Here is a 12,408-nt window from a genome sequence, read left to right on the forward strand (position 1 = left end):
AATTTACTAATTCTAACCACTCTTGTTCCAAGGATTCTTGATACTCCGCTGGTCTTCGTATTTGCTGCTTTTATGATGATGTCACAACACCACCGCGTGACCACTGCAGCCAATCACTGTATGTAGCAGATTACATGACAATGTTGCAATGAAAATCTTTGGAGCAGGAAATACAGAGATCAGTGGGGGTTATTTGAGAAGCTACAAACTGGGTGCAGCAGGTGAGGTATTAAAATGTCCATCAAGAAAATCCCTTTACAATATTGAGTTTAGTGCAGGACAGTGTATAGCGTCGGCGTGCATGTGACGGGGCGAATGGTAGTGACGTCATGCGCTCCCGTGGCACGCAGAAGTCAGCTGCCAGCTTCACAAGAGAACGGCAAGCAGCGGGGAGCGAAGGGAAGGTGCATATTTATTTATTTTAAATCAGTGGCCATACTACTACGTGGATGATACTTTGTGGATGACCACTATGGTGTGCATTATTTTTTATGGATGACTATGAGCTGTGCATTATACTTTATGGATGAGTATGGGCTTTGCATTATAATTTATGAATGACAATGGGCTGTGCATTATACTTCATGGATGACTATGGGGGTACATTATGCTTTCTGGCTGACTATGGGGGTGCATTATACTTTATGGATGACTATGGGCTGTGCATTATACTTTACGGATGACAATCGGGTGCATTATTCTTTATGGATGACTATGGGCTGTACAATATGCTTTATGGTGGCCTATGAGCTGTGCATTATACTCCATGGATGACTAAGGACGTTGCATTATACTTTATGGGGGACTTTGAGCTGTGCATTATACTATATGGAGGACTATGTGCTGTGCATTATATTATATGAAGGATATGGGCTGTGTATTATACTAATATGGATAACTGTGGGCTGTGTACTATACTACATGGATGACTATGGGCTGTGCAGCATATTATATAGGATTGCATTATACTATATGGAGGACTATGGGGGTGCATTATACTTCTTCTATGGAGCCCCATGATTTTCCTTTAACATATTAATACTAAAGATCTGGAAAAGCTCCATGATGATCAACACACATCTCTGTACTATTATAATGTCCGTACAATCCAAATGTGGTCAACATGATTCGGTGCACATGGAAAAACTGAGGACTGTATTATGTTAAAGGAATTCGAACACTCATGTACTTGCAATCCTTTTCTTCTCAATTAATGTATACAGCAAATGCAGCAGGGCATGTTTCAGATCCAAAGTCTTTTTCCACCACCGAGCCAGGCCTAACCGAATTCTCCTAATAACAATGCTCAGCACGGATAATGATATGGGGAAAATGAAGTTCATCCTGAGATGTTTTATTATTATTCAGATGAATGTTGTAGGTTATTGCTTATTTATAGCATCAATGTTCATAAAATGCTCTAGATATTCTCCTAGTGAATATAAAATTAACTGCTCCGGTTTATAGGCCTGCAATTGTATGCATCACATTAGAGACACCATACTGAATTGTGGTCTTATTACCTAGATGTAATGTCGCTATACAACTGCTCAGGACATGAAAACAACAGTGAGAGAAATTGTTGACTATTATGAAATTTGTGTAAAACAAAAGCAGACACCCCAAACCCAAACCTGCAGTACAAAGAAAGGCTTGTTCGTGGCCAGGGAAGCAGGCTGTCAATCAAAGTGTTGGGGAGTAACTATAGCCGCACTCACTGTATAGCGAGCGGTGACTGTAACTACTCCATTCTTTGCCACAACGAATGGAAGGGAGCGGCTACAGGGAGGATATGGGTTAATTTTCATTATCCCTTTATCTGCAGGTAAATAGTGTTTCTGGACCTGATGAGTTCCCTATATGATGCAAAGGCTCTCAGCCATAGATTTTCCATTACAGTCATTAAGTCCTCATTAGTACTCAAAAAACAGTCTGAGTTTTATCAGTGTTTGGTCAGTTTTTACTATCAGTTTTTCATCAGTGATTTTCATGAATGGAAAAAAAAACAATAGCAAAACTTCTATTCATTACAATGTTAATCACAAACAGCATAGAGATTGTACATGGATGCCATCAGTAAGCTGTCCATGACTTTCACAGACTCATAAACTTTGTATGGGTAATTTTAATTTCTGACTCATCCGTGATGAAAAATGGACACATCTCTATTAGTGTTGAGCGAGTATGTTCTGTCCGAGTATGCTCGGAGCGAGCTCCGAGTATTTACAGCTGCTCGGTGATAAGGTTAAATCGCTCCCTGTGCATGATTTGCGACTGTTTGACAGCTTTATTACATGTGAGGAATGTGTAAGAAATAGACATTCCTCCCATGTAATAAAACTGTCAAACAGTTGCAAATCATGCACACGGGAGCGATTCAACCATATCACCGAGCAGCTGTAAATACTCGGAGCTCGGCCCGAGCATACTCGGCGAAAGGGTTAATAGAAAATACTCGCTCAACCCTAGTCTCTATGATTTTTTTTTGTGGATACCGGATTTGCAAAAAAGCACTGTTGTGTGAATAGCCCCATAAACCATAATGGGTATGTGTCCTATCCGCGAAAATCATAGAAAACATATGTGAAAAACAGACATCTAAATGAAGGCTAATGGCAAGTAGCATTGAACTCTTGGTCTTATTAAATGATTACTGTTATCTTCCACCACCTTCACCCCAGGTGCCTTAGAGAGCTAATTGAAGAAATTGTGACAAGAGAATATATTATATTTCTATGTTATACTGCCCTTGTATCCACAGATTGGCAAACATTTCTGTACTACATTACAAGGATTACGTTATTTCTGATCCTCTGCTCTAAGGCTCAAGGGGGCGTAATCGTAAAAAGAACAGTTGTGCTCAAGCTGGGGGGCAGAATTGCAGATAATACTGTTCAGCGGTGTGCATCCCACCTTGTTCTTCATGTTTTGCTCAATTTGCAGAAACTCAGAAAAATCTCCATTTACAAGTTCCCTAGCTTCTATAATCTGTTCAATTCCGGCACCCTAACACATTTCCTGAGATTCACCCTCCCCTTTTGTTATAATGAATTCTGCTCCATATGTCAGAAAATCTTACACCAGAAGAGAGATGAGCGCACGACTAGATAATTAATAGGAGCTTTTAGCCATGTAACTGTAGCCGGCAGTTAGCGTGCGCTAAGCTCGCTAAGCTGTGGTTCTGCTTTCACACAGGTGTCTAATCGCTGCTGTCTGCTTACTGCTGCTTTCATTTAACAAGCAGACATTTCTAAAGGTGATGAAACAGCCAATCAGGAGCTGGACGGTGGAAGGGAATACATTTTCAGCAATGGTTTATTTAAGCACGTAACAAGACCATAGAATTGTAAAACAGGTCAAGGAAACGCGATATTCCACTAACCATGAAGGTTTAGGTCATGGAATTAATTAGTTGGTATGAGCTCGGAGATTTTCAACACTCATTACCCAAAGAATGGACATAAAGTGTAATGAAACAAAAAATGTAAGTCTGTATAATAAGGGAATGATTTGTAGGTAATGCTGGTAATTTTGGTGCCTTGCTGATACAATGAGACGAGGTATCTGTTAACCCTTCCTGTCACAGACAATTTTTTCATTTCATTTTTTTTCCTCTCCTTTTTCCAAGACTTTTTTATTTTTCTTTCAAGAGATCAGTTTTAGAATTTGATTTTTACAGGACAAGTTGCAGTTTTGAGTGATGACTACTTATTTTACTATACAATGCATTGGAAAACAAAATTTAAAAAGCCAATTGCGGTGAAATGGCAAAAAGGCAATTTTGCCATTGTTTCGGATGTTTCTTTTTTTATGATGTTCATTTTGCTGTAAAAATGACTCGGCAACGTGATTTTTTTAGGTCATTATGAGTACGGCAATACCAAACTTATACATAATGTATATTTCTTTTACAGTAAGTTTAGAAAAAAAAAGTTCATTGGTTTGGAAAAAAAGAAAAATTTTGTCAACATTTTCAGAGACCAGTAACTTTTTTTATTTTTCCATCTGGCTTGTTTTGCATTTAATGAGCTAATGTTTTAATTTATATCATTTTTGGAATACCTACAATGTCTTAATGGTTTTTATTACATTTTTTGTGGGAAAGCAGTGACTGAAAAACATCAATACAGGAATTTAGATTTTTTTTCTTTACGGGATTTACCGTACTGTTTAAATTACTTTTTATTTTGCAAGGTCAGAATTTTGAGAATGTGGCGATATCGGACATGTTTACATTTTTCATTCATTTTTTAATTCGGAAAAGGTGTGATTTGATTTTTTTTATATAAACTATTTTTACATCTCACATTATTTATTAGTCTTCATGTTTTATTTTGGGTTGTTAATTGCATGTTCTTCATACAGCAAAGCTACAGTAAAAATGTCAATCTTCTATGTCCAGTCTTAGACTAGTTTTTAAAGGAGTACAACAATGGCAACCACAAGGGCTTTTAGCAGGCCCTTAGCCACCAGAGGAATCTTTGGCACCGTTGTATAGCAGGAGGAGCGATGGACCCCTGAATCGGTGTGCCAGGGGAATTGCACATCTTAAATGCCTCTGGTGTTGACTGATGATGGCATTTGAAGGCTGAAACAGCAGTGATTAGCACTAACTCCAGTCAGTTCTGTTTGCAGCGGATTCTGACTTAATAACACAGTCAGCACCCACCGTTGTGCAGCAGGCTCAGCTCCTGAGCCCACTCCTTACACATACTTGACTTGCATACATGTAAGGTGGATGTTGGGAAGGGGTTGGAGGTTCTTGAGAAAAAAAGTACAAATGATAAAATATTGGAAACATGGCACTGAAGTTTCCTATGAACAGGAATAACAAAGCAAACACAATGGGAAGATTTATCAAAACTGTCTTAAAGAAAAATTGTCTCGCTGCACGGTCATTTAGGAGATGAAAGCTAAACTCTGATAGCTTGATATGAAAAATAAAACAATTTTTCTTTAAGATAATCTTGGTAAATAAGGCTCATTGTCTACTCTATCATCCATGCAGCTGTTATCAGTATAGTTATGCTTATTCCTCAGTCTTGTGAATCCTAATGAGAATCCGAGATGGACAGTAGCACTGGTGAGAGGCCTACTTTAGATAGCTATCGGCTGTTCATCTTGACCCTTCCCCTCTGCTCTTACATAAGCTTATCTCTCCTAAATGCAAAAAAATTGGGAATGTTAAAATGTGATAGTCATATCCCTCTTTCCCTCAATATCTGGAGTCTTGGACCTTTACCATATACTTTAATTGTACCTTATACAAGATTTCAACATAGTATAGTGAAACTTGAAACTCTCAGAGTATGATAGGAGTTTTTAAATAGTTGGATTACTGCAGGTTGAAAAGAAGCAATAGATTCGGTGATTGGATTGGATGAGAGTGGATAAATGTGACTTTTTTATAGTCGTGGCCAAAAGTTTTGAGACTGACACAACTTTTGTTTTCACAAAATATGCTGCTTCAGTGTTTTTAGATTTTTTAGTCAGATGTTTCTGTGGATACTGAAATACAATTCTAAGCATTTCATGAGTTTTATTGTCAAATACATCAAGTTTATGGAAAGACTCAATATTTCCAGTGTTGACCCTGATTTCCCCAGACTTCTTTAATTCGCCCTGGCAGCTGGATATAACTGTCATTCTTATTAATGACAGCCCATTCTTGCCTAATCAGTGATTGAATATTATCACAATTTCTGTGTTTTTATTTGTGCACCCACTTATTGAGGATTGACCACTGTCCTCTATGGGATTGAGACCTGAGGAGTTTCCTGTCCATGGAGCCAGAATGTCAGTGTTTTGTTCTTGAGCCACTTAGTTATCACTTTTTCCTTATGACATGGTCTCCATCATGCTTTAAAATGCATTGTTCACTACCAAACTGCTCCTGGATGGTTGGGAGAAGTTGCTCTTGGAGGATGTTTAGATCCCATGATTTATTCACAGCTATATTCTTAGGCAAAATTGTGAGCGAGCCCCCTCCATGGATGAAAAGCCCCCACATATGAATAGTCTCAGAATGCCTTACTGTTGGCATAACACAGGACTCATGGTAACACTTACCTTTTATTCTCCAAATGTCCCAAACAGTTTGAAGGGGGCTTCATCAGAAACACAATTTTCCAGGTTTCGAAAAGATAATATGACTCAATAGAGAGTGCAATTTTGTAAAATATTCACTTGAGTATTGTAAACACTTGAATGTGGCTTATGAAACTCTACCCATATGTAGCGGAAAAAAATCTATCTGTAAAATCCCCATAAAAAACTCTGCTCTTGACTCTAGCCTCATGACAGCAATATTATTTGTTCAGCAATGACTCTTGTTGGAAATAGACAGTTGTGTAACTTTTAAGAACTTTACATATGAGGATAAGCTATAGATTTTCATTTACAATTGGTACCATAATTTTAAGGATTATTTCCCTTGAAACTTGTAACATACAAATATATTGTATATGTATAATGTTTGGATAGAAGTATGTCTACTTGTCAAACGAAGGTCTTCAGCCATTGCTCTCTACAGTAGATCCCATTGTTTCATCCTATTAACCATTTCCTTTCTTGTAACCCTCCAGAACGAAATGACGTCCGTGGCGTCCCTTGGCTTATATTTTAAAGATGGAATAAAACGCATTGACTACATTTTGGTGTATAAAAAATCCAGTCCACAAATCGAGAAACGCAGCACCTTCGAGAAGAACCTCAGAGCTGAGGGCCTAATGCTGGAAAGGGAAGTAAGTGTCTCTATCCGGTACATGGAATGGAATAAACTAAGCCAGATACATTTAGAATGGGTTTCTACAGCTAACGGTCCCTTCTTGCCGTTATTTTTTATGCCGATATTTGTTTGTAATAGCATGCCTTAAATTAAAATATTAATGGGACGGCTGTGTGCCTGCTTTTAGCCTTTAACATTAAATCAATTCCAGCTGACTGAGAATCCCCCAGCCGTGGTGACGGATGTTTTATGTGTCTAGTGTGAAACATCAAGAAGCACTTTGCTTCAACTCACATCACTGCAGGGCAATTTAGTTCCTATGTGTTTGTTTTTTCTTATCATTTTAATAGTTGTTTGTTACTGTTGTTGGTTTTTCCATGAGGATTTGCATTCTCAGACATTCATATATTATTATAAATTCAATATAAGTTCAATATATTTATATTATTATAAATTTATAGAGTTCAGTTCCTTAGGGGTGACTTGGTCATGGTTAGAAGTAGGGGGCAATTTCTGGAGTACATAAGCACCGTTTCTAGTATGCAAGTATTAGTGAACTTCATACTGTTTGTTTGCAGACAATAAAAAAAGCGCTAATAAATATATGAGGTCACTGAGTGTTATTCTTTGCAGCCGATAAATGCCTCACTTGTCATTGAAAGGTGGATCTGTCATGACTCTTAATAACATGCCCCATGGTTTGAACTGCTCTTTATTAAAAGTAACCACATGGGAGATAATAACAAAAGGACAAGTGTCACATGTACAATATGGAGAGTGTCTTCAGGACACAAGTGTTAGCAAATAGCAGCTTCTTATTCTCAATGGCTTATTTCGATACACTTACTATTCCAATAAACATATTCTAAATTGTGCTGTGTCATGAGAACAGACCAGAGACAATTATCTATCAGCATCCTTATTCATAATTCACTTACCAGTACAGCCACAGTTACAAAAACCCTAAAATAATGAACTTTTGAAAAAAAGTTTTCTTAAAAACATAGGCGCGTGTTTAATTAGATGCATGAAACCAGAAACCAGAGCTGGGCACAGAAGACTATACAATATCTTGATAGGACAGGTAGCAAGGGCCTGACTACCCCTAGTTTGACATAGATTCACCCTGCCTATCTCTAACAGGAGCAATATGGTGCCTTCGCTCAGTAATGACTGACCCTTAATTGCCCTAGTGAACCCTGGAACTGGTAATAGGCACCAGAAAAAAGCCAATACATGTAGAACTACAAAGATGACCTATATATTACCAATGCCTTCCATTATTAAAGATAACCTAATATTATAGATGCACTAAACACACAGTTGTGCCAGATGGATAGAAGCTAAGGAGTATTGTGTCCCTATAATGTGCCCAAAGACCGGAGCCTAAATGAAGTGCTCAGAGAAACCGGACAAAAAATGACAAAGGAACCCCCTCTCTACTCATAGTAAACCCATACATGAGGGAAGGGTTATAGACCAAAATATTGATGACTCATACAGTAGGTAATCCCACAAAGTAATAAAATACTTAGCTTGGGGATGATTGCATAATCCCAACCACGTGATCTTTTAAACGAGATTCGGCAGATGCTACAGTGAGCACATTGGGCCCCTGATGCAGTGGGATACACTAAAGTGCCAATGTGCATGAAAATAAATAGTGCTTGACAAAAGCGTTATTCCACCCCCCCCGTCATACCTGGAAATTATGTGGGTGCGTACTCAAACACATATGTGCTCCAGAATAAAAGCGCAGTCACAGAAAGTTTGTCATCGGAAGTGATATAAATGGCCAGTGGAACGAATCATGCACTCTAACCGGCAAACAATTCTGCCCCTATGCTGTGTCACCGGAAGTGATGATGCCGGGATCATGTAGCAATATTTTCATTGCTACTTATTTATTATATTTACAGATTTAGAATTATTTCTCCTGACTGAAGTTTTACTGATTTGTAAATCGAATTACAAATTTGTGAAAAACTAGAATACAATTGAAATCAGTTGAAAATATTGACTGATCCGTTAAAAATCTTGATTCTTGCAAATCATTGAAAATTCATCTTATTGCTGTTTTGCTGTAGGACACATTTTCTATTATGGAGTATTATTTGTAACTTGTAAAACAATGAAGAACATATAGGGATCCCTTTCCCTAGTAGAAAATTCTCTAATTGGCCAAATGGCAAAAAAGGGGGAAAAATTGCCTAGTTCAAAATCCTGTACTCATGTGTGGTGACTACGATTATTTGCTTTTATTTTTTTCTGAATTTGTTTTGGATCTATTACAATGTAAATCCATTCAATTTCAATTACATTTTCATATTTTTCCTTATTATAGAATTCCATAACCAACAACGACATTATGTTTGTAAAAGTCCACTGTCCGTGGGACACATTGTGCAAATACGCCGAGCGGATGAACATCAGGATGCCCTTTAGGTATTTTTGTTTGAGGTCTTTTCTTTAAGTTGTACCTTTCCTGTGTTGAGTGTCTGAATTATTTGCCTGTGTTGGTTTCTTTTGGAACATTGTGTTGTTATACAACGGTCGAGACCATAATGTATTCATGAAATTCTAGTCTTTGGCTGGTTACGGTCTTTTCATAATGATTCTTTATTTGTACAATTGATACTTTCGAATGGAGCCATTCTGAAAAGTATCCTATGGAATTTCTTTATTAGCAAATCCCAAAAGCCATGGTATTAGCCAAATCAATACATCAATATCCTTGCACAATAATCCTGCAAGACTTACACAATCATTGTGCAGGCCGCATCTCAAGAAAAGCGAAATGCATAGAGCAGGGATTCTCAGCATTCTTGAAACTCCTTGAGATAAATCGAAAATTTTCAACAGGATCCCACTCCAAATATCACACTGCATTTAAAGTGTGCAAATAGCCTCTACAGAAGGAAGAGAACTCAATCTCTGGCACTACCTATTGGATGTAGCAATCCTAATAGTCAATATCGAAAGTTTAACGAGCCTTACCACATGACAGGATAAGAAGGCAAACCAGAAACTCCATTTGCAGACACATGTTTCAGGGTTTTGCGAATTACGAGATCTGGTTTGGCTTGGTGAGAAGCCTTTGACTGGGTGTCCAAGGGGGAATGTTTCTCCTTGTGGGGAATGCCAAGCCGTCGTCAGGAGACTTATAGACCATGCAATGCTCCTCTGAGAATTTAAATAGCCTCTTCATGGGTATCATGCACAGACAGAATTTCTTTCCCACAGATTTTGCCTCATATTCCTCACCAAAATCCATGTGAAATCGGCCCACAAGCAGCCTCCCCTTTAACTCAACTGGAAATCCTGAATGCTTTTCCAGTGTCCTGTTTTTTTCCCATGCAAATTTGAAATCAGCGTTGTGGAAAAAAATGGGGTCATCTATTAAAGCAGATTTTGGGTGAAAATCATGGTGTGTAGTCACAGGCAGAAGTGAGTGAGTATCTGCATCACATCACACTGAGAAGCTGTAGGTCAGCCTTGGTTTTTTGTCACAATTTATCTTGGAAATCTGTGTCACAAAAAAACAACTAGTAAGCTTATTTATAAAAATTTTCAAACCCTTAGACAGTCTTAAAATAAGCCAAATTTATCAAAGTGATTCATAATAAATGTGCTTCATTTTCAGACTGTCTACTCTAGTTTCACTTCACCTATTAGGTGGCTTACTTCACTTTACGATAAATTATGGCTCAGTTTAAGTCATACCCATTTTCTGCCAAACCACACCCCGGCCTAATAGACCATATCCTACCATGATGGATGTCAGAAAGCATGTCTACAACACATAATACATCTGATGCAAGGCATCAAAGGATATGAGCACATAAGATCTTTTAAACTTGGGCAAACCCAGTTTTTCAAGCTTGAGCTTCTTCAGGAAACCCCAGCGATGTTTCTCTTGAAGCGTCTCTTTTGACTTCTTTTCACCCTCAGTGTTTTTTTTATTTTACTTGTATTGTATAAATTAGAGAGTGGCCAGCTTGGTAGCCGCCTGAGGAATTGTCAGGACACTTCTTTTATCAGCTTCGTTGCTTTGGAAACCTGAAGCTTTTAAAAGAAGCTCAAAAAGACTTGAACATATGTGCAGCAAGTTGTTTTGACATTTTTGTGCATATGTTCATTGTTTTTATTGTTTCTTTAGCAATTTTTCAGGAGTGTTATGGAGCTGACAGGGTCTTTTTTTCTGAGTTTTCAGAGCACAAACTGAGGAGAAACTCAAAGTTTTTGAGGAATTTTGAGACTCTCCAAGTCTCTGCTCCAAAAAGTCCCCCAAAAAAACCCTGTGTGCCCATAGCCATAGACCTTTTTTTGGTACAAACTGAGGCAGTATTCTAGCGCTTTCAGCTTAGTAAATCAGACCCTCTCTGTGAATACAGTCGGATAGTATCAGGCAACTCACATATAGCAAAGGGACTTTTTGATCATCTAAGAGGTCAGGGCTAAGGAGCAACCCCACCTACTATAGACATTTCTGCTCAAAGGCGATGTAGAATTATTAGCTATCTTTCTCCTGCATTTGGAAACACATTCCTAAAAACAATAAAATATAGAATGCACCAAAAGTTAACCCATTATATCGAAGTAGACAATTTTTAATAGCATCAACCCACCACGTGTTATTAGAAGCGGTTTACAAGGAGCAGCTCAATAGTATAGCATAGCAGAATACCAAAAGTTTGCTAGTACCTAAGGTTTTACTTCAGCCAATTGGAGAATTTGCTAACCTATTCTGTTAAAATTATTCTCACAAATTGTATATTAAGAATCATTTTAAGTTTATTCTCGGAGATTGCATTAAATATACTACTACATATCAGGTGATGGCTCACCATCATGCTGGAGTCACACGACCATTTTTCTCTCATCCGAGTTTGATGAAAGTGTGATCCAATTTTCTCGGAGATGGAGAAGAAAAAAAGATTATCCATCTTCTCTATTTTGTCAGTCCGTGATGACATCTGAATGTGGTCCAATTTTTTCCACAGACCCATAAGGTTGAACTGGTGAGTGCCATCCAAATCTTGGAGGCAAATTGTGCATGCTGTGATTATTTCCCCTGACTGACTCGCCCCGAGGAAAAAAATCTGATGTGTGCACAGCCCCATAGAATAACATGGGGACGAGTGCTATCCATCAAAACAAGCACTCTTCTGAGTTATAGGATCTCCTGCACGATCATGAGTGTGGTACAATTTTCAAGGACTGACATAATGTTGAAGGTGGAGAAACTTCTCTTTTTTTTCTTCTCCACCTCCGACAAACCGGATCAAACTCTGATTAAAGTCTGATCAGTGTGTGATTAGCGTAATAAGACCAATTTTTTTCTGATGAGAAAAAAATGTTTGTGTTAACTTAGCCTTGGGACTAGTGATGTGCGAGCATGATCGTTACTAGAGATTTACGAACATGCTTGGATGTTTTCCGAGTATCTCTAGTGTGCTCAGGTGTTATGTTTTAGTCACGCCAGTGCTCATGATTTGTGACTGTTTGACAGCTTTAATACATGTGAGAAATGCCTGTTTCTTAGGCATACCTCACATGCATTAAAGCTGTCAAACAGTCTCAAATCATTAGCACTGGAATGACTAAAACATAACACCTGAGCACGCTGAAGATACTCGGCGAGCACCAGAGCATGCTCGCTGAAAAGGTTAACAGAACAT

The 12,408-nt window shown here is 38.2% G+C and overlaps 1 protein-coding gene across 2 annotated transcripts in view; it reads left to right on the top strand.

Moving 5' to 3' along the window:
• Positions 1-12,408, top strand: part of ANO3 (anoctamin 3) — a 955,742-nt gene that overhangs the window by 660,866 nt on the left and 282,468 nt on the right. For both annotated transcript variants that reach the window (XM_073658056.1, XM_073658057.1), the window contains exons 5-6: positions 6,585-6,743; positions 9,072-9,172. In XM_073658056.1, coding sequence (XP_073514157.1) covers positions 6,585-6,743; positions 9,072-9,172 — 260 coding nt within the window. The remainder of the gene's footprint in view (positions 1-6,584; positions 6,744-9,071; positions 9,173-12,408) is intronic.

The sequence above is a fragment of the Phyllobates terribilis genome, unplaced genomic scaffold, assembly GCF_046119375.1.
Source record: "Phyllobates terribilis strain yellow unplaced genomic scaffold, ASM4611937v1 Scaffold_13__5_contigs__length_258822181, whole genome shotgun sequence".
Lineage (NCBI taxonomy): Eukaryota > Metazoa > Chordata > Amphibia > Anura > Dendrobatidae > Phyllobates > Phyllobates terribilis.